This window comes from Amphibalanus amphitrite, unplaced genomic scaffold, assembly GCF_019059575.1.
Source record: "Amphibalanus amphitrite isolate SeventyFive unplaced genomic scaffold, NRLGWU_Aamphi_draft 001127F_arrow, whole genome shotgun sequence".
Taxonomy (NCBI): domain Eukaryota; kingdom Metazoa; phylum Arthropoda; class Thecostraca; order Balanomorpha; family Balanidae; genus Amphibalanus; species Amphibalanus amphitrite.
This window is the reverse complement of record NW_024882621.1, coordinates 129,781-150,004: the sequence shown is the minus strand read 5'-3', so window position 1 is coordinate 150,004 and position 20,224 is coordinate 129,781. Positions and strand designations below refer to the sequence as shown.

Below are 20,224 nucleotides of genomic sequence, written 5' to 3'. Positions count from 1 at the left end.
CTGGAAATAAATGTCACCACTCACCATAAATGTGTTCTACATGGGCAATGACTAACTATTCTACTGTACATTTTACGGATGTCACATTTCATGGTGCTTCAGGATAGATATCACAAGCGTCGTACTTCTTTGTTACGTTGATGACGCACCTGTAACCGCAGGCAATAACAGCCGGACACAGGCTGACACGCGCTATTCACCGATGGGCATATGAACAGATGGGTGTCGTGATCGTGGGCATGGTACTGCCTAGACTCGGCAATAATTAGGGCATTTTTAATTCTCGCCGAACCTATCGGTTTTCTTCATCAGATGCCGTTTAGGGGGAGGGTAGATGGACTCTGCCCTCCCCGCCCCTCGCCATTTCGGACTAAATTGCGACATTTTAGGGCCGTGCAGAGGTTCACTTACGACGTCCCAAGTCAGTAACCTGACCTGACCTAATAATGTGGTTGGTGTGAAGATCCGTCTTTAATGTTGAATTGCGCCAGCTTTCATCTCTATACCAGCGCCTTCCGAGCAATTACCTTAAAAAAAAAAACGTCGAGGGCGACACACGAATCCCCTCTTCTCGGTGGCGAGGGCTAGGGGGTAGTGCTTATTAAGGGAGAATGGCTGTGCTATTTGACTGTGCCATTCGAGCCCTACCATCACCTGTGATGAACCGACGCCCGGTGCGAAAGGAACATCGGCGTTCTCGGCCAGTAGCGGCGGAACACCTTCAATTAAGGGGGGGGGGGCACTGCCGACTTTTGGTCCCATTCTAAATTCTTTCCATGCAACGCCCACAGGGCTAATGTAAAAATGTCAAAATCAAAGGGGGCACGGTGCCCCGGTGCCCTCCCCATTCCGCCGCCTATGTTCTCGGCAAATTTACCAACGATTTGCAAAGTTTGAATGATTCACTGCATAATGCCAAGTCCTTTTGGCTCCTGCGAGATGTCGCTAGCGCGTTGATGAAGTTCAATATGGAGGTCACTAGCGTCGAGCCATGAAACCCAAGGTTACTTTCATGAAACCTACGCAGCTAACGGATGGGGCTGCAGACAAAAGTACGCCAAAAGTACGTCGTGACCGTGGTCTCCGCTGCTAAGCGACAATCAAAAGGAGTCATGATCGGCGGCCGGCTAGTACTCTTGCCCGCGCTCACATACGTGCACGTTACCCCGGCAACGGGCTATTGACCAATGAGAAGCGAGAAAAGTGTTACGTCACTGCGATTTTTCATATACCTGTGCCCCCCGGACGTGACGTAGTGTGCTCGCGCGCGTGCAGGGTCTCTGCGATCGAAAAAGAGCGCTAGCAGCGCGCCACTCGACGCCGCAATTGTCAAAAGCGGCGTGTTAGTATGCTTTATTATGAATGATGTGTGTTAAAGTGAGTTTTTATGTTGTTTATTTGGAGGAAATGGTTGGAATAAATTAAGTTATTTTTATTTCTGTTGGTTGGAGTTTTTATTCAAAAGATTTCGGTCTATACCATTGATATTTACTGAAAATACCTTCGCTTGAATAAATTGCAGATATTTGGCAACTGAAGTGTTAGGTAAGCCTAAATGATATGTAAAAAGGTAAGAGACACCCTGATTATCATTTGAGAAACGAAAATATATGAATTTTCCTTATAAGACTCGCTCAATATGCTACTCCGCGGTTTATGCCCCGAGGGTGTCCGAGGGTTCCCGTTAGTTCGTCGTTGGCGCTCGGCTCGCGCGCGAGCCGACGTCACCGCCTGTGACGTCGGCTCGCGAAATACGTCATACCCTGCACACAAAATAGCCGGCTGCCGAACAGCGCTATGGACATTGCTCAGCTTGTTTGGCGCACGTGTGACAGCGGCGCGGGGCGCGCCCAAATCGGCCGCGCCTTCGCTACGTCTATCAATTCAGCAGCAACGAATATCAGCCTCACAGCAGCATATTTCGGGGTCTTTCGATTTGGCTGAAAATCGGTATACAGGGCCTCCTCGATGCGCTGATTCCGAAAATGTACCTCTTTGGGGTGGTATTTTGCACCGTTAACGAGTTAACGGCCAGTTAACATTTTAACGGGAAACAGCGGGGTCTTTCGATTTGGCTGAAAATCAGTATACAGGGCCTCCTCGATGCGTTGATTCCGAAAATGTACCTCTTTGGGGTGGTATTTTGCACCGTTAACGAGTTAACGGCCATTTAACATTTTAACGGGAAACGGCGGGGTCTTTCGATTTGGCTGAAAATCGGTATTCAGGGCCTCCTCGATGCGCTGATTCCGAAAATGTACCTCTTTGGGGTGGTATTTTGCACCCTTAACGAGTTAACGACCAATTAACATTTTAACGGGAAACGGCGGGGTCTTTCGATTTGGCTAAAAATCGGTATATAGGGCCTCCTTGATGCGCTGATTCCGAAAATGTACCTCTTTGGGGTGGTATTTTGCACCGTTAACGAGTTAACGGCCAGTTAACATTTTAACGGGAAACAGCGGGGTCTTTCGATTTGGCTGAAAATCAGTATACAGGGCCTCCTCGATGCGCTGATTCCGAAAATGTAACTCTTTGGGGTGGTATTTTGCACCGTTAACGAGTTAACGGCCATTTAACATTTTAACGGGAAACGGTGGGGTCTTTCGATTTGGCTGAAAATCGGTATACAGGGCCTCCTCGATGCGCTGATTCCGAAAATGTACCTCTTTGGGGTGGTATTTTGCACCGTTAACGAGTTAACGACCAATTAACATTTTAACGGGAAACGGCGGGGTCTTTCGATTTGGCTAAAAATCGGTATACAGGGCCTCCTTGATGCGCTGATTCCGAAAATGTACCTCTTTTGGGTGGTATTTTGCACCGTTAACGAGTTAACGGCCAGTTAACAATTCAACGGGAAACAGCGGGGTCTTTCGATTTGGCTGAAAATCAGTATACAGGGCCTTCTCGATGTGCTGATTTCGAAAATTTGCCTCTTTGAGGTGGTATTTTGCATCGTTAATGAGTTAACGATCCGTTAACATTTCAGCAGCATATATCGATTTCAGCAGCAAATTTTCGGGGTCTTTCGATTTGGCTTAAAATCGGTGTACAGGGTCTCCTCGATGCGCTGATTCCGAAAATGTACCTCTTTGGGGTGGTATTTTGCACCGTTAACGAGTTAACGACCAATTAACATTTTAACGGGAAACGGCGGGGTCCTTCGATTTGGCTGAAAATCGGTATACAGGGCCTCCTCGATGCGCTGATTCCGAAAATGTACCTCTTTGAAGTGGTATTTTGCACCGTTAACGAGTTAACGACCAATTAACATTTTAACGGGAAACGGCGGGGTCTTTCGATTTGGCTAAAAATCGGAATACAGGGCCTCCTTGATGCGCTGATTCCGAAAATGTACCTCTTTGGGGTGGTATTTTGCACCGTTAACGAGTTAACGACCAATTAACATTTTAACGGGAAACAGCGGGGTCTTTCGATTTGGCTGAAAATCGGTATACAGGGCCTCCTCGATGCGCTGACTCCGAAAATGTACCTCTTTGGGTTGGTATTTTGCACCGTTAACGAGTTAACGGCCAATTAACATTTTAACGGGAAACAGCAAGGTCTTTCGATTTGGCTGAAAATCGGTGTCCAGGGCCTTCTCGATGCGCTGATTCCGAAAATGTACCTCTTTGAGATGGTATTTTGCATCGTTAACGAGTTAACGATACGTTAACATTTCAGCAGCATATATCGATTTCAGCAGCAAATTTTCGGGGTCTTTTGATTTTGCTTAAAATCGGTGTACAGGGTCTCCTCGATGCGCTGATTCCGAAAATGTACCTCTTTGGGGTGGTATTTTGCACCGTTAACGAGTTAACGACCAATTAGCATTTTACGGGAAACGGCGGGGTCTTTTGATTTGGCTGAAAATCGGTATACAGGGCCTCCTCGATGCGCTGATTCCGAAAATGTACCTCTTTGGGGTGGTATTTTGCACCGTTAACGAGTTAACGACCAATTAACATTTAACGGGAAACGGCGGGGTCTTTCGATTTGGCTAAAAATCGGTATACAGGGCCTCCTTGATGCGCTGATTCCGAAAATGTACCTCTTTGGGGTGGTATTTTGCACCGTTAACGAGTTAACGACCAAATAACATTTTAACGGGAAACAGCGGGGCCTTTCGATTTGGCTGAAAATCGGTATACAGGGCCTCCTCTGCGTTGGTTCCGAAAATGTACCTCTTTGGGGTGGTATTTTGCACCGTTAACGAGTTAACGGCCAGTTAACATTTTAACGGGAAACAGCGGGGTCTTTTGATTTGGCTGAAAATCGGTGTCCAGGGCCTTCTCGATGCGCTGATTCCGAAAATGTATCTCTTTGGGGTGGTATTTTGCACCGTTAACGAGTTAACGACCAATTAACATTTTAACGGGAAACGGCGGGGTCTTTCGATTTGGCTGAAAGTCAGTATACAGGGCCTTCTCGATGCGCTGATTTCGAAAATGTGCCTCTTTGAGATGGTATTTTGCATCGTTAACGAGTTAATGATCCGTTAACATTTCAGCAGCATATATCGATTTCAGCAGCAAATTTTTGGGGTCTTTCGATTTGGCTTAAAATCGGTGTACAGGGTCTCTTCGATGCGCTGATTCCAAAAAGGTACCTTTTTGGGGTGGTATTTTGCACCGTTAATGAGTTAACGACCAATTAACATTTTAACGGAAAACGGCGGGGTCTTTCGATTTGGCTAAAAATCAATATACAGGGCCTCCTCGATGCGCTGATTCCGAAAATGTACCTCTTTGGGGTGGTATTTTGCACCGTTAACGAGTTAACGACCAATTAACATTTTAACGGGAAACGGCAGGGTCTTTCGATTTGGCTGAAAATCGGTATACAGGGCCTCCTTGATGCGCTGATTCCGAAAATGTACCTCTTTGGGGTGGTATTTTGCACCGTTAACGAGTTAACGGCCAGTTAACATTTTAACGGGAAACAGCGGGGTCTTTCGATTTTGCTGTAAACCAGTATACAGGGCCTTCTCGATGCGCTCATTTCGAGAATGTGCCACTTTTGGGGTGGTATTTTGCATCGTTAACGAGTTAACGATCCGTTAACATTTCAGCAGCATATATCGATTACAGCAGCAAATTTTCGGGGTCTTCGGATTTGGCTTAAAATCGGTGTACAGGGTCTCCTCGATGCGCTGATTCCAAAAAGGTACCTCTTTGGGGTGGTATTTTGCATCCTTAACGAGTTAACGATCCGTTAACATTTCAGCAGCATATATCGATTCAGCAGCAAATTTTCGGGGTCTTTCGATTTGGCTTAAAATCGGTGTACAGGGTCTCCTCGATGCGCTGATTCCGAAAAGCTACCTCTTTGGGGTGGTATTTTGCACCGTTAACGAGTTAACGACCAATTAACATTTTAACGTAAAACGGTGCGGTCTTTCGATTTGGCTGAAAATCGGTGTACAGGGCCTCCTCGATGCGCTGATTCCGAAAATGTACCTCTTTGGGGTGGTATTTTGCACCGTTAACGAGTTAACGACCAATTAACATTTTAACGGGAAACGGCGGGTCTTTCGATTTGGCTGAAAATCAGTATACAGGGCCTTCTCGATGCGCTGATTTCGACAATGTGCCTCTTTGGGGTGGTGATTTGCATCGTTAACGAGTTAACGATCCGGTAACATTTCAGCAGCATATATCGATTTCAGCAGCAAAATTTTGGGGTCTTTCGATTTGGCTGAAAATCGGTGTACAGGGCCTCCTCGATGCGCATCGAGGAGGCACTGTATACCGATTTTCAGCCAAACCAAAAGACCAAGAAAATTTGCTGCTGATATCGACATATGCTGCTGAAATGTTAACGGTTCGTTAACTCGTTAACGGTGCAAAATACCACCCTAAAGAGGTAAATTTTCGGCATTAGCGCATCGAGGAGGCCCTGTATACCGATTTTCAGCCAAATCGAAAGACCCCAAAAATTTGATGCTGAAATCGATATATGGTGCTGAAATGTTAACGGCTCGTTAGCTCGTTAACGGTGCAAAATACCACCCCAAAGAGGCACATTTTCGAAATCAGCGCATCAAGGAGGCCCTGTATACCGATTTTCAGCGAAATCGAAAGACCCCGCCGTTTCCCGTTAAAATGTTATTTGGTCGTTAACTCGTTAACGGTGCAAAATACCACCCTAAAGAGGTACATTTTCGGAATGAGCGCATCGAGGAGGCCCTGTATACCGATTTTCAGCCAAATCGAAAGACCCCGCCGTTTCCCGTTAAAATGTTATTTGGTCGTTATCTCGTTAACGGTGCAAAATACCACCCTAAAGAGGTACATTTTCGGAATCAGCGCATCGAGGAGGCCCTGTATACCGATTTTCAGCCAAATCGAAAGACCCCGCCGTTTCCCGTTAAAATGTTAAATGGCCGTTAACTCGTTAACAGTGCAAAATACTACCCCAAAGAGGTACATTTTCGGAATCAGCGCATCAAGGAGGCCCTGTATACCGATTTTCAGCCAAATCGAAAGACCCCGCCGTTTCCCGTTGAAATGGTAAATGGCCGTTAACTCGTTAACGGTGCAGAATACCACCCCAAAGAGGTACATTTTCGGAATCAGCGCATCAAGGAGGCCCTGTATACCGATTTTCAGCCAAATCGAAAGACCCCGCTGTTTCCCGTCAAAATGTTAACTGGCCGTTAACTCGTTAACGGTGCAAAATACCACCCCAAAGAGGTACATTTTCGGAATCAGCGCATCGAGGAGGCCCTGTATACCGATTTTCAGGCAAATCGAAAGACCCCGCCGTTTCCCGTTTAAATGTTAAATGGCCGTTAACTCGTTAACGGTGCAAAATACCACCCCAAAGAGCTACATTTTCGGAATCAGCGCATCGACGAGGCCCTGTATACCGATTTTCAGCCAAATCGATAGACCCCGCCGTTTCCCGTTAAAATGTTAAATGGCCGTTAACTCGTTAACAGTGCAAAATACCACCCCAAAGAGGTACATTTTCGGAATCAGCGCATCGAGGAGGCACTGTATACCGATTTTCAGCCAAATCGAAAGACCCCGAAAATTTGCTGCTGAAATCGATATGCTGCTGAAATGTTAACGGTTCGTTAACTCGTTAACGGTGCAAAATACCACCCTAAAGAGGTAAATTTTCGGCATCAGCGCATCGAGGAGGCCCTGTATACCGATTTTCAGCCAAATCGATAGACCCCGCCGTTTTCCGTTAAAATGTTAAATGGCCATTAACTCGTTAACGGTTTAAAATACCACCCCAAAGAGGCACATTTTCGAAATCAGCGCATCGAGGAGGCCCTGTATACCGGCTTTCAGCGAAATCGAAAGACCCCGCCGTTTCCCGTTAAAATGTTATTTGTTCGTTAACTCGTTAACGGTGCAAAATACCACCTTAAAGAGGTACATTTTCGGAATGAGCGCATCGAGGAGGCCCTGTATACTGATTTTCAGCCAAATCGAAAGACCCCGCCGTTTCCCGTTAAAATGTTAAATGGCCGTTAACTCGTTAACGGTGCAAAATACCACCCCAAAGAGGTACATTTTCGGAATCCGCGCATCGTAGAGGCCCTGTATACCGATTTTCAGCCAAATCGAAAGACCCCGCTGTTTCCCGTTAAAATGTTAACTGGCCGTTAACTCGTTAACGGTGCAAAATACCACCCCAAAGAGGTACATTTTCGGAATCAGCGCATCGAGGAGGCCCTGTATACCGATTTTCAGCCAAATCGAAAGACCCCGCCGTTTCCCGTTAAAATGTTAAATGGCCGTGAACTCGTTAACGGTGCAAAATACCACCCCAAAGAGGTACATTTTCGGAATCAGCGCATCGAGGAGGCCCTGTATACTGATTTTCAGCCAAATCGAAAGACCCCAAAAATTTGCTGCTGAAATCGATATATGCTGCTGAATTGTTAACGGTTCGTTAACTCGTTAACGGTGCAAAATACCACCCCAAAGAGGCACATTTTCGAAATCAGCGCATCGAGGAGGCCCTGTATACCGATTTTCAGCGAAATCGAAAGACCCCGCCGTTTCCCGTTAAAATGTTATTTGGTCGTTGACTCGTTAACGGTGCAAAATACCACCCTAAAGAGGTAGATTTTCGGAATGAGCGCATCGAGGAGGCCCTGTATACCGATTTTCAGCCAAATCGAAAGACCCCGCCGTTTCCCGTTAAAATGTTAAATGGCCGTTAACTTGTTAACGGTGCAAAATACCACCCCAAAGAGGTACATTTTCGGAATCAGCGCATCGAGGAGGCCCTGTATACCGATTTTCAGCCAAATCGATAGACCCCGCCGTTTCCCGTTAAAATGTTAATTGGCCGTTAACTCGTTAACGGTGCAAAATACCACCCCAAATAGGTGCATTTTCGGAATCAACGCATCGAGGAGGCACTGTATACCGATTTTCAGCCAAATCGAAAGACCCCGCCGTTTCCCGTTAAAATGTTAAATGGCCGTTAACTCGTTAACGGTGCAAAATACCACCCCAAAGAGGTACATTTTCGGAATCAGCGCATCGAGGAGGCCCTTTTAACCGATTTTCAGCCAAATCGAAAGACCCCGCTGTTTCCCGTTAAAATGTTAACTGGCCGTTAACTCGTTAACGGTGCAAAATACCACCCCAAAGAGGTACATTTTCGGAATCAGCGCATCGAGGAGGCCCTGTATACCGATTTTCAGCCAAATCGAAAGACCCCGCCGTTTCCCGTTAAAATGTTAAATGGCCGTTAACTCGTTAACGGTGCAAAATACCACCCCAAAGAGGTACATTTTCGGAATCAGCGCATCGAGGAGGCCATGTATACCGATTTTTAGCCAAATCGAAAGACCCCGAAATATGCTGCTGTGAGGCTGATATTCGTTGCTGCTGAATTGATAGACGTGCCTTCGCTGCGGTTGGCCCACAGCGACCGCACGAACTCTGCGGTTATAACAGCAGCCTACGTCACACACTGCTGGCGCGACTCGAGCTCCTATTGGACAAATTCACGTGGTCTCCGTTGCTAGGCAACAATCTCGTCCATCAGCCAGCGTATGGATGGTGGCAGTGGTTTTGTAAAGTCGGTAACTTTTTTGTCTGCGTTTTAGATCACTTTGTAGCCCCATTAAAAGAAGAAGTATCTCACTTTTGTGGTTGCCCATAGGGGTGCGGTTATTTTTTCTCATCTTAGTTTGCTATTTTGGCGCGATTTTGACAATTTCTGGCGCATTCCACTTATTTACTTTAGCGGCCATAGGGCAATGGTTTACTAAAGCGAGATGTGATGAATTGCAGCAGCAATACTTGGAATATAAAGAAGAAGTGAAGCAATTATGATACCTATTATTTTTTTACAATAACAGAAGGAACGAGGAAGAAAAACATTTTGTGCAGCATGTGAAAACAAAGAAATAGAATGAAAGAAGGGCTGCTACTTTTCATTCGCTTGAAACCAGCCACCTCATCATCATAGCATGGTAATGATACTTTAAGTTTATGTTAAAAAAGAATAGGAGCTGCTGCAAAGGTGATGCCTCAAAGCCGTTAAGTCAAGTCAGGCATGCTCTTACAGACTGAACGTTCAAGTTACGAGACCCCATCATACGGCTCCAGTGGCTGGTGCTTATATTGTGCAATTTCAGATACTTTGTTTATTTTTTGTGGCATAATATCTAGAAAGCTTTTTGCAAGTCTGGTGATGACTGATAATTCAAATAAGTTGCTCACCTAGAAGAAGTTGCTCACCTAGAAGTATAGGAAGAGGCAAGAGAGCTAGGATGGCTCGTTAGGATGCTGCCTCCTCTCAGTCATGTGTTGGTCATAGCGTGTCTTGAAAGTTGATATCGTCTTGCTTTGTATCACGCTGTTCGGTAGGGAGTTCCAAGTGCTCGTGACTCGTGCAGAGAAGAACATCAGCCTTTTCTTGGTACGATGACGCAATTTCTTCAGCTTGAGTTTGTGTCCTCGCGTTCTTGGATCGTTGACTCCAGGGTCGAGTACGAGAAGATGCTCATCTACTTTGTCGAAGCCTTTGAGGATTTTGAACACTTGTATCATATCGCCTCTTGCTCTCCTCTCCTCCAATGTCGTCAGATCCAGTTTTCTTAGTCTTTCCTCGTATGGTAGGTGAGACAAGTCAGGTATCATCTTTGTGGCTCTCCTCTGTACTCTTTCGAGTTTGTTGATGTCTTTCCTTAGTTGGGGGGACCAGGCTTGCACAGCGAATTCCAGCTTGGGTCGGACCAGGGCCTTGTACAGTGCTGGAAGGGTATCCTTATCGAGACAGGTGAATGCCCTGCGAATTCGTCCAAGCATCGAGTTCGCTGCAGTGGCTGCTGCTGCCACCTGGTCTGCCACCTTCATGTCGTTCCGCACCAGGACACCCAGATCCTTCTCCCTGCAGGTTATCTGGAGGGCACTGTCCCCTAGTGTATATGGGCTGGACGGATTCTTGTTGCCGACATGCATCACTTTACATTTGTTCTCATTGAATTTCAGTAGCCATTTGTTGCTCCAGTCGTTGATTGTGTTCAGATCCTCCTGCACGAGTTTGCTATCATCCTGGTTCCTGATTCTGCTGTAGATCTTGGCATCATCTGCGAATAGTTTCCCTTTAGAGTTAAGACCATCAAGAATGTCGTTAATATAAATTAGGAATAGCGTGGGCCCGAGGACACTTCCTTGCGGAACGCCGCTCCAAACTCTTCTCCAGGTCGAGTAGGAGTCGTGTATCGCAACTCTCTGCTCACGATTCTCTAGGAAATTGGCTATCCACCTCTTTACTCCTCCCACTATTCCTGCACCTTCCACCTTCACCAACAAGTGAGCATGCGGGACCGTATCGAACGCCTTCTTACAGTCTAGGTAGATGACGTCAGCACAGTGCCCTTCGTCCAAGATATCCTCTACATCTGCAAAATATTCCAGAAGCTGGGTAAGACAGGACATTCCACGTCTGAATCCGTGTTGGTGACTAGAGATAAAGTTGTTCAGTTCCAGGTGCTCGATTATCCTTTTCTGTATCAGTCTCTCCAGTAGTTTGCAAACCACTGAAGTTAAACTGATGGGACGATAGTTTGTGGGATCTGTCTTGCTTCCTTTTTTGAATATCGGGGTAATGTTTGCCCTCCTCCAGTCTTCCGGGACCACCCCAGAACTGAGCGACTTCATGAACAGCAGATGTAGGGGTTCACAAAGAACTCTGGCACATTCCTTAAGGACCATCGGGTGAACGCCGTCCGGACCAGGAGAAGATGACGTCTTGAGAGCTGCCAAAGCACCCTCAACTTCACCAACTGTCAGTTCGATGTGCTCCAAACTGGGACGAGTAGGGCCTGTCACATTGGGAGTTCTGCAATCTGTCACCCTGGTGAACATCTTCTCAAATTCTCTGTTCATTACCTCGCACGTCTCGGTCAAGGTCCTGGTCATTTCTCCATTTGTCTTCTTAACATATGTGATGTCCTCTTTGATACATGTCTGACTTCTGGCATAGGCGTAGAAGGCTCTTGGGTTCTCCCGCACCTCTTTGGCTAGTTTGTGCTCAAACTCATACTTGGCCCTTCGCACCGCTGATGTCACCAGGTTTCTTGCTCGTTTGTATGAATGCATTGCCTTCTGAGTCCCTTTCTTCCTATACTTTTTCCATGCTGTTTCTTTCTTCTCGATTAGATGCAGTACTTCCCTTGTCATCCACTTCTTCTTGTTTTTCCACCTCTCCTCTTGACGCATAGGGACTGTTTTACTCACAACTTCATTGTAATGGCTCAGAAAAACAGCCCAGGAGTCGTCAACGTTCTTGCCAGAGAACTGTTGGCTCCAGGGATGTGAACTAAACAATTGTCTGGCAGTATCATAGTCACCTCTGAAGAATACTCTCCTCCTCCTTGGTCGAACCATACTTCTATCGTTCTCGATGAGCATTTTAAATGTCAATACACAGTGATCGCTTTTGCCAATGGGGGCCTGATACTGAATGCCTTCTATTTCAAGTGGATGCTTAGTTAGTATCAAGTCTAGGAGTGAGGGTTCATCCAAGCCCCTTGACCGTGTGAAGTCCCTCACATGTTGGTACAGGAAACCATCCTGGCAAGCATCATAGAATCTCGCCTGATCACTATCCTGAGATCCGTCAACAGAATCTGCTTCCCAATTTATCCCTCTGTAATTAAAATCACCACATACCAGGAGCTGGTCTGATTTGAAATCACATACTTGGGTGATGAACTGACACAGCTTGTCATTGTTATCATGAGAGGCGTTTGGGGGTCGGTAAACACATACCAGTAAGGCTGTCTTGTTCCCAGTTTTGAGTACACATGAGATTGTTTCAACATTTTCCCACCTTAAGCCAGGCGCCTCCCATGCAGTAAGATCTTTACGGACCATTAACAGCACACCTCCTCCTTTTCCAAATCCTCTATCTCGTCTGAACACACGGTAGTCATCACAGCCCTGGAATTGTGACACCTCATCCGACAGTTTGGTTTCAGTGATAAATACTATGTGTGGGCCTTCTCTGGTTATTACAGCACACAGTTCAGCACACTTGACTGCATTCATCCCATCAATGTTGGTATACACACATTTCAGGGCAGAAATATCCACAACTTGTGTAGTCTTGTTGGTTCTTACATTTTCTGAACTGTTCTGTTCCAGACTACTTCTCTTCTCTGGGTACGACACGCCCTTGAAATATCATGTGGGTGTCCTTACCTTTCTTCCGGAGTTCTTCCCTTAGTTTCCATTGTTTTTCTCGTTCTTCTTTTGAGAGATCCTTTGTCAGAAAGATGTTAGGGAATCCCTTTTCTCTCAGCAGGAACCTTTTCTTCAGTATCATCTCAGCATCTTGTTGATTGTTCATTTTGATCAGCAGCAGTCCTGGCTTTCTGTTCACTTCGTTGGGGTCAACAGCTCTGTATGTAAGTGATGTAGTAAAATTAAGTTGAGTGGGTACAAGTGCTTTTTTTCTGTAGAAGAAATATTTTATTTTATTTTTCCTATTCTTACATGCTGTCATTATCATAATTGCATCTATTAAGCTGGGTATTTCATTATATATTGAACTACCAAATTTATATTTGAAAAGTAGGTATTTAATCTGTAACCAACGAGCATCAGGCTGCTTGGTACTGCAGTAGTCGACCTTGTCAAATACCAAAATGTTTTGCTCAGAAATTGTTTGCTTTATTGGTTTCTTGAGTTTCACCTGATAAAGATACAAGGTTGGCTGATGTGGTGTTTAGTTATCCATATTAAAGTGCACTGTTTGTGACAAGATTATTGAAATTGTAACCTCAATAATGAAATTTCATGCTGTCAAAGCTGAGATGTTGCTTTGAGTTTGAAATCAGGCAAACATGGATTGAAGCTGTTTTCTAAAAAAAACTGCTTTTTAGTAACTTTCACCTCATAATTTGTATTTATTCAATCTCATAATGAGACCAAGGCTGAATCTCAATTATCTTTTGGGAAATGCTCTATACAGTACAAAACTGCATTGTTTTTATTTCTGTGGCATAATTTTGTACCTAATTCAAAGACTTTCTCTGGTGTAGTTTGTAAGATTGTTTGAACTTCTACTTTTTGACCTGTTTGGTGCCAATAAATCCTGCAATCTATTTGGCTTATTTACCCATCTCTCTTGCCATTCCTACATATTTCATGTCAGTCTATTGCATAAATATTGTGTAGTTAACATACTTCATGATATACAAATGAATGGTACCTATAGAGGCTCGATGTGGGTAAATGAGAACCAATGAACCTATATTTTTTACAATGGCATCAAGTCCTCTTGTCACGGCCATGGATATCACAGAGGATTTTGCTGAACTGCGCAAGAGAATCCTGTGCAAGGAAATGTTTTGCATGATTTAGCTTAACAGCATAAATTTTATTTTCCCAGTTGCATTGGAGCTCTGCTGGAGTTTGCTGATGACAGGATGCTGAAGGGCTGAAGCTGGTAGCTCTGGCAGGAGTCCAATGTCCACCAGCTCAAGATCCGACGCTGCTGCGTCGCCGCCGTGCGGCACTCCGCGGAGACGGGGACGGCGGTCATGATTGAAGACACCGCATTTCCCGGCTGGACTGTCCGGTCGGAGACTGGTAATCCCTCCGGTGAGCCGCACACCGTGGAGCTACTGCACCGCGCGTGTTCACCCGCAGCGCAGTGCCAGCAACGGTGCCGTGAGTGCGACATCTGCGTGCGTGCATATGACGCAGTGCGACTGTCACGACTCGCGGCTCAGTGTTAACTGTCAGTGTGACAGTGCGGCTCGCGCTCGTTTTAGCGAGGTGCTCTGTTGTATATAACCACCTTGATGGAGACCTATGTGCTGCCGCTTGAGTTTCAATGTACAGTTTTATGCATCAAACTAGCGTAAGTAAATGGCTGTCAGAGGTCAATTTGAAGCGCAATTAGTACCCATAACCGGTTGAGAGAGTCATGTGACTAGTCCCGATGAACGTACTGTTTCGATGTCGTCAGTCGTAGACTTTTGTAAACCATTCGTTTCGGAGTTCTGTGTTGTGTAGTTCGGGATCGGAGTTGTTTGAGCAGTTTGCTTTATGCGTCGTACGCTGACAGAACGCTGGTCGTACACAAGTCTGGTCATGTGTTTCCTTTCGCCCCTAATGGGTTACTGCGGCACCTATGCAGTTGGAATGTGTCTCGAGACACTAACTGGTCGCACTTGGTTGTGAAAATGACACTAGCTGGTCGCACTTGGTTTCAAGCTGCGCTTGGAAATGGTGCAATTTTATGTGCATTTTGCAATGCAATTTTATTGCCGTTACCGTATTGGTAGATATTGTCAGAAGTTGGCCATGTGATGCGTTGTCACTTGTCAGACGCTGTTGCCTTAGTACTGACAAATTGATGGGCCGCGTTTGTGTTCCTGTTAAGAAACGGATCTCAATATAAGGTGATTCAGAGGTAGGAACCTGAATGCATTCGTTCAGACTTTTCATTTTATGGGGATGCATTGTTTCATGAGCAAGAACGGGCATGGCTCTGGTTGAGCGAAGCGCAATCGATATTTGTTATCGTGTTTGTAGACTGTGGCCACATTTACATCACTATTCAACTCCACGCACCAGCATTATCTAAACTGCTTCAACCTATACTTCATTTCGCTAAATTTCGGGGTCGTCAACCTACGGTCCGTGGCCGTTACGCTTGGCCAATAACTAGATTTTATACATATTAACTGGTTCATATAATCACAGCATGATGCCCCGGACAATTTTTATTTGATTCACTGATAATGAATGTATCCCAGTACCGCACGAACTGAGACTGAAACTGGAGAACTCGCTTTTCGAGGTTCAAGTTCATTATCTTCAGATGTTATGGTATGGTAAGCATTTAATGTTCGAAGAAAATGGTCAGCGTTAGCACTTAGCAGTGCTAAGCGGGTATTATGAGCTTTCAGTTATTTCAATATTTGTTAAGGCTATTATTCTTGTGGTATCTACTGTCAATTCACGCGGAATATATAGTATTATCTTATACAATCGCGGTAACTACATATTTTCTGCCGGTTACTGTTATCATTGATTCGTAATATTTCGCTACGAGCGTGGCTCGATTCACATTGTTATTATATTGGCATTCAAGATTTAAGAGTAAACATCTTTTAATGCATTCCAATTCCATCAAAATGTCCATATGCAAAATAAGTTTCAAAAATTGCAGCAGTTTTGTGAATCAAAAATAGCTGTAAAATAGGCCTGTATAACTTCAACAACAGTGCGCCGAAAAACGTCTAAAAACGCGTAAACAAAAACTAAGATGTAAAAAAATAACTGCACCCGCCCATAGTAAGCGCACGGCAGCCTACGTCAGCAGCCTGCGTGCGTTTCTCGGCCTCTCATTGGTCAACAGCACAGTCCTATCTCTTCAACACAGTAGCCACCTAGTGGGCTGTTGGGGAAGCTGTTTTGACAGCAGCGGGCGAACAGAGCTCCGGTTTACATAGCATATTTGACGAGGCTCTAGCTCGTTAATTTGGCGATAATTTCGATGCAGTGGTCTTCAAATATTTAGAGGGGATCATTTTGTAAATTGTTCAGCACCATTGGCATCTTTTGCAACATCACGGACGGAGATATAAGCTTGCAACAAACCCTATGTAAACGCGTCTCTTGACGTGCTCCTCAACCTCAACCTACGTGACCTCAAAAGCTAAGTTTAGGGCCTTGGCTGGTTTATATATTGCCTTGGCTAAAGCTTATGCCGTGAAATCAAGAGCGAACTTGTAGCAGAAAATTGACATTTTTCCAGTAGTTTCAATTGGCATATAACTCGGCCAGAATTTTAATTCAAAATAACATTGGTTTTAGCTTTTTAATAGATAGTCAAAGTAGATTCAGATGATGAACCTGAGCTGAAGGTTCGGGTTGAGACAGTTGTGCTTACATCAATGAGTAAAATTCTATGTCAAGTTTCTCAACAGTAAGGGCGGTACACATGGAGGTCCCCGCTTCAAAAATTAGTTAATCCCTATAATATAGACATCATTCTATAGAGAAACTCATGTTTAGTAAGAATAATGTGGTTTCCAGTTATCTGATCGATAATTTTAAGACCAAAAGCTAACTAATCGTATTCTTACCACGATCTCGGTGGAGCCGCACGACGGTCTGTTGTCAACATGTCAATTGTCGTTCAATACCATTACGCAGAAATGTAGTATCTTCATAAAACCCAACACACTAGGGGGACTGTGGGAAACCGGGGTTTTGGGTGGGGGGGGGTACTATTTTTTATGAAAAAGTGATAGATATACACAAATAATTTTGGAATTTCGGTTCTGTTTCAATAGAAGAGAATTCGGTAATTTTCTTTTTCGGTAAAGCGCCTCACGAGATGCGCCAGATCTGTCGACGAATGATAGCGACTTTTCTGAAAAAGTCTTCAGAAATGTTTCGTTCGTAATTATTTTCGTTCGTGCATTTTCTTTATTTTCGTTTTTTGGTCCGTGCATTTTTTTGTCTCTACATATTTTCATTTTTCGTCCAACATTTCTTCGCCCGTACTGTACATGTTTTCGTCTGTGGCCAACTCGTGGCGAAGCAGTGCAGTGCCGAAGGCAATGCCTTAGGAGAGATTACAGGCAATAGTAAATCAAATATTTTTAGGTTAAATGGTTATGTATCTGGCTTCAGGCCGAAGGCCTGAAGCCTGATGCATGACCACTTAACCTGAAAATATTTGATTTACTATTGCCTGCAATCTATTCCTGCCAGTAGCTATTTCCTTAACCGGTAGGCAAAAATCAGTAGGTTAGGTTAGGTTAGGTTAGGTTAGGTTAGGTTAGGTTAGGTTAGGATTCCCGGTAGGCAAGAATCAGTAGGTTAGGTTAGGTTAGGTTAGGTTAGGTTAGGTTTCTTTATGCCTGGTAGGCAAGAATCAGTAGGTTAGGTTAGGTTAGGTTAGGTTAGGTTTCTTTATGCCTGGTAGGCAAAAATCAGTAGGTTAGGTTAGGTTTATTTAAGCTCTGTAGGCAAAAATCAGTAGGTTAGGTTAAGTTAGGTTAGGTTAGGTTAGGTAAGGCTCGATAAGGTTGGGTTAGGTGACATCTCTTTGAATTTCATCGAGTAATAATCGCTTTTCTCAAGTTGAAAGTTGTCTGCGCTTTAGACATAACAATATGAGAACCTTGGTATTGTTTGTCATTTCTGGCTGCGATAAAAAATTATGCACGCGAAACGCATCTGATATTTTTGCAGCCTTGATTGTTTATAAAAACAGATTGTGCTCATCCGCCGTAACCAGCATGGCGTCAGCGTCGGTTGCGAGGGGTGAGGAATGTGGTGTTTTGGGGTCAATTTTGCCAGCTTTAAATGGTAAGCTGTTGCATTTTACTGGCAGGGAATGTTAGATAGTTGGATTATAGCATGTTGTGATACTAATTGGATTCATATAATTAAAACGAAAACGCTTGGGGACCTCCGTGTTTCCGACCACAGTAAGTTGTTTAAAATGAGATAGGAAGCCCAATATCAAAACAATATCAGTATGTTCTCAAGGTCCTATTGTACAGTTTGTCTTAAAAGTACCACGCAAAGTAACGGTGGATCCATCAAGGCCTGACCGAGGAAGGGTTTGCTAAATTTGAGTCACCAAAGCAATCGACATCCTCGTCCATTCCCCAGGTCAATTGGTTCGGTGACTTTCAAATTATAGCAGGCCCTTCCTCGGTCAGGCTTGATGGATCCACTGTCACTTTGTGCGGTACTTTTAAGACAGACTGTACATATTGATATGCCGATGGCGTGCGTAATGACAGCCAAATGCCTACCAGCAAAAAAATTTGCAAGCCTACAATTTATACGGCTGGTGACATTTTAACTTTGTTTTTGGTCCACAATCATTTTGTCCAGGGCTGCGGAGTCGGAGTCGGAGTCGGAGTCGGTCGGAGTCGACAGTTGTGATCGTAGTCGGAGTCGATTTTAGAAACCCGAACCAGAGTCGGAGTCGGAGTCACCGAAAATCTGTCGACTCCGCAGCCCTGCTAGGTCTGCGGAGTCGGGAGTTGGAGTCGGTCGGAGTCGACAATTCTGCCCGGAGTCAGAGTCGGAGCTGGTTTTTGAAAGCCGGAGTCGGAGTCGGAGTCGCCGAAAATCCATCGACTCCGCAGCCCTGATTTTGTCAGTATTTTTCATTTTTAATATGTAGGTAGGGTATGTCTTGGTGGGCAGGTAGTGGCATATACTGTTTTAAAGAAATATTTTTGTATCTATGCATGTGTCACTGCATGTAGGTATGCATGCATGCCACAACAGCAAATGATTGCGTCATCTTGTGTGTTGATTACAGTTCAATTGGTGCTGGGGTCATGTTTCTCCACCTTAAATATCTTCATCTCTATTGCAGGTACTACCATCTGGTGAATCATGCCTATGGGAGCAGGAGGGTTCCTCAACAAAAAGAGGTATGTGCTTCTTATGGAATAAAGGATGGCCATTTTCTTTGTCCTCAATACATTCACTGTCACCCTGTTCAATTGGGCACACGCCATTGATTATCTCGTGTCAGGGGCAGAGCGAAAGGGTCATAAAACATGTAACCCTATGCTGTTACCAGTGCTTGGTCAAGAAAGAGAAGGTACTAGAAAAACAGCTGTGCTCTGCTATAAAAAATCTGTGATGTTTTGTCATCCACTCTCTCCTACTCCAGGGCTCTGACATGTTCACTTGTCAAATGTCTCGTTATTTTCAGCGCACCTTCCGCGGAAGGCGTGAGATGCCAGAAATGCCTGGAGAAGGGTCATTGGACGTACGAGTGCACCGGTAAGCGTAAATACGTGCACCGCGACTCCAGAACGCAAACGCTGAAAAAGCGACTGAAAGAGAGCGAGGAAAAGAAGAAACTGGAGAAAATGTAAGTAGTTTTGTGATGGCATTGAGCGGCAGCACCGCCGTCATCTGACCGTGCAACGATCGTCCGCGAAACGAGACCGAAATGTTGGAGTAGAAATATCGGCAGCAACGGCTTCTTGAAAACACGTTGATGTTTGTCTGAATATTCTTACGCGTCTGGACCGCAATTCACCGTGGAGACAGTAGACAATGCCTTTCTCAATGGGTATCTGATTAAGAATCGTCATTTTCGTATCTGACTATAAATATGGCTTAAGGGAAGCATAATATATATGCCAGCGACTGCATCCCAGTGATAAGCCCGTTGCTTGGGTACTTTAGGCTTCCCTGCGGAACCCGTGACCGTCATAGACACGTGGAAATCCCGGTACAGCCCCACCGTCCGTCTTTGGCCAAACGTCCCCTGTGTCCACTGCTTCACAGGCAGGCGGCGGCGGCAGCGGCCAGGGCGGCCCGGTCCGACTCAGACTCCGACAGCTCCTCGGACTCCGACTCGGACAGCTCCAGCTCCAGCAGCGACTCCAGCTCGTCAGACTCCGACTCAGACTCGTCCAGTTCGAGCTCGAGTTCGAGCGACAGCTCGGCCACAGAGTCGAATAAAAAGAAAAAGAAGAAGAAATGAGCGATGGGAACTGTGATCGGCTACTTCGAGGGAATGGGGTTGGGATTCGGACGGCTGACACGGCATAGCGAACGTCAGACTTATTTTATATCATGTACATTGTGGATATTCCGCATATTCATACCGTGTATGTTTTGTACCGATGACATTGCGCTTCACTGATGCGGAATAAATCATGTTAATCATTGATCACCTTTTTGCATGTTAGTGATACCTCATCAGCACTGAATCACCGATT

General features: G+C 45.1%; 1 protein-coding gene across 6 annotated transcripts; it reads left to right on the top strand.

Annotated features, from left to right (window-relative positions):
• The first annotated feature begins 15,903 nt into the window (after positions 1-15,903).
• Positions 15,904-20,173, top strand: LOC122370374 (zinc finger CCHC domain-containing protein 10-like). 6 transcript variants are annotated; one of them, XM_043345919.1, is made up of 4 exons: positions 15,904-15,948; positions 18,859-18,916; positions 19,204-19,365; positions 19,788-20,173. In XM_043345919.1, the coding sequence occupies exons 2-4, from the start codon at positions 18,879-18,881 to the stop codon at positions 19,984-19,986; spliced, it is 399 nt and encodes a 132-aa protein (XP_043201854.1). In that variant the 5' UTR covers positions 15,904-15,948; positions 18,859-18,878; the 3' UTR covers positions 19,987-20,173. The 6 variants fall into 6 exon arrangements, with proteins under 6 accessions (XP_043201854.1, XP_043201856.1, XP_043201852.1 ...); XM_043345921.1 differs by lacking the exon at positions 15,904-15,948 and adding an exon at positions 15,960-16,010; XM_043345917.1 differs by lacking the exon at positions 15,904-15,948 and adding an exon at positions 16,093-16,434.
• Positions 20,174-20,224: the final 51 nt, after the last annotated feature.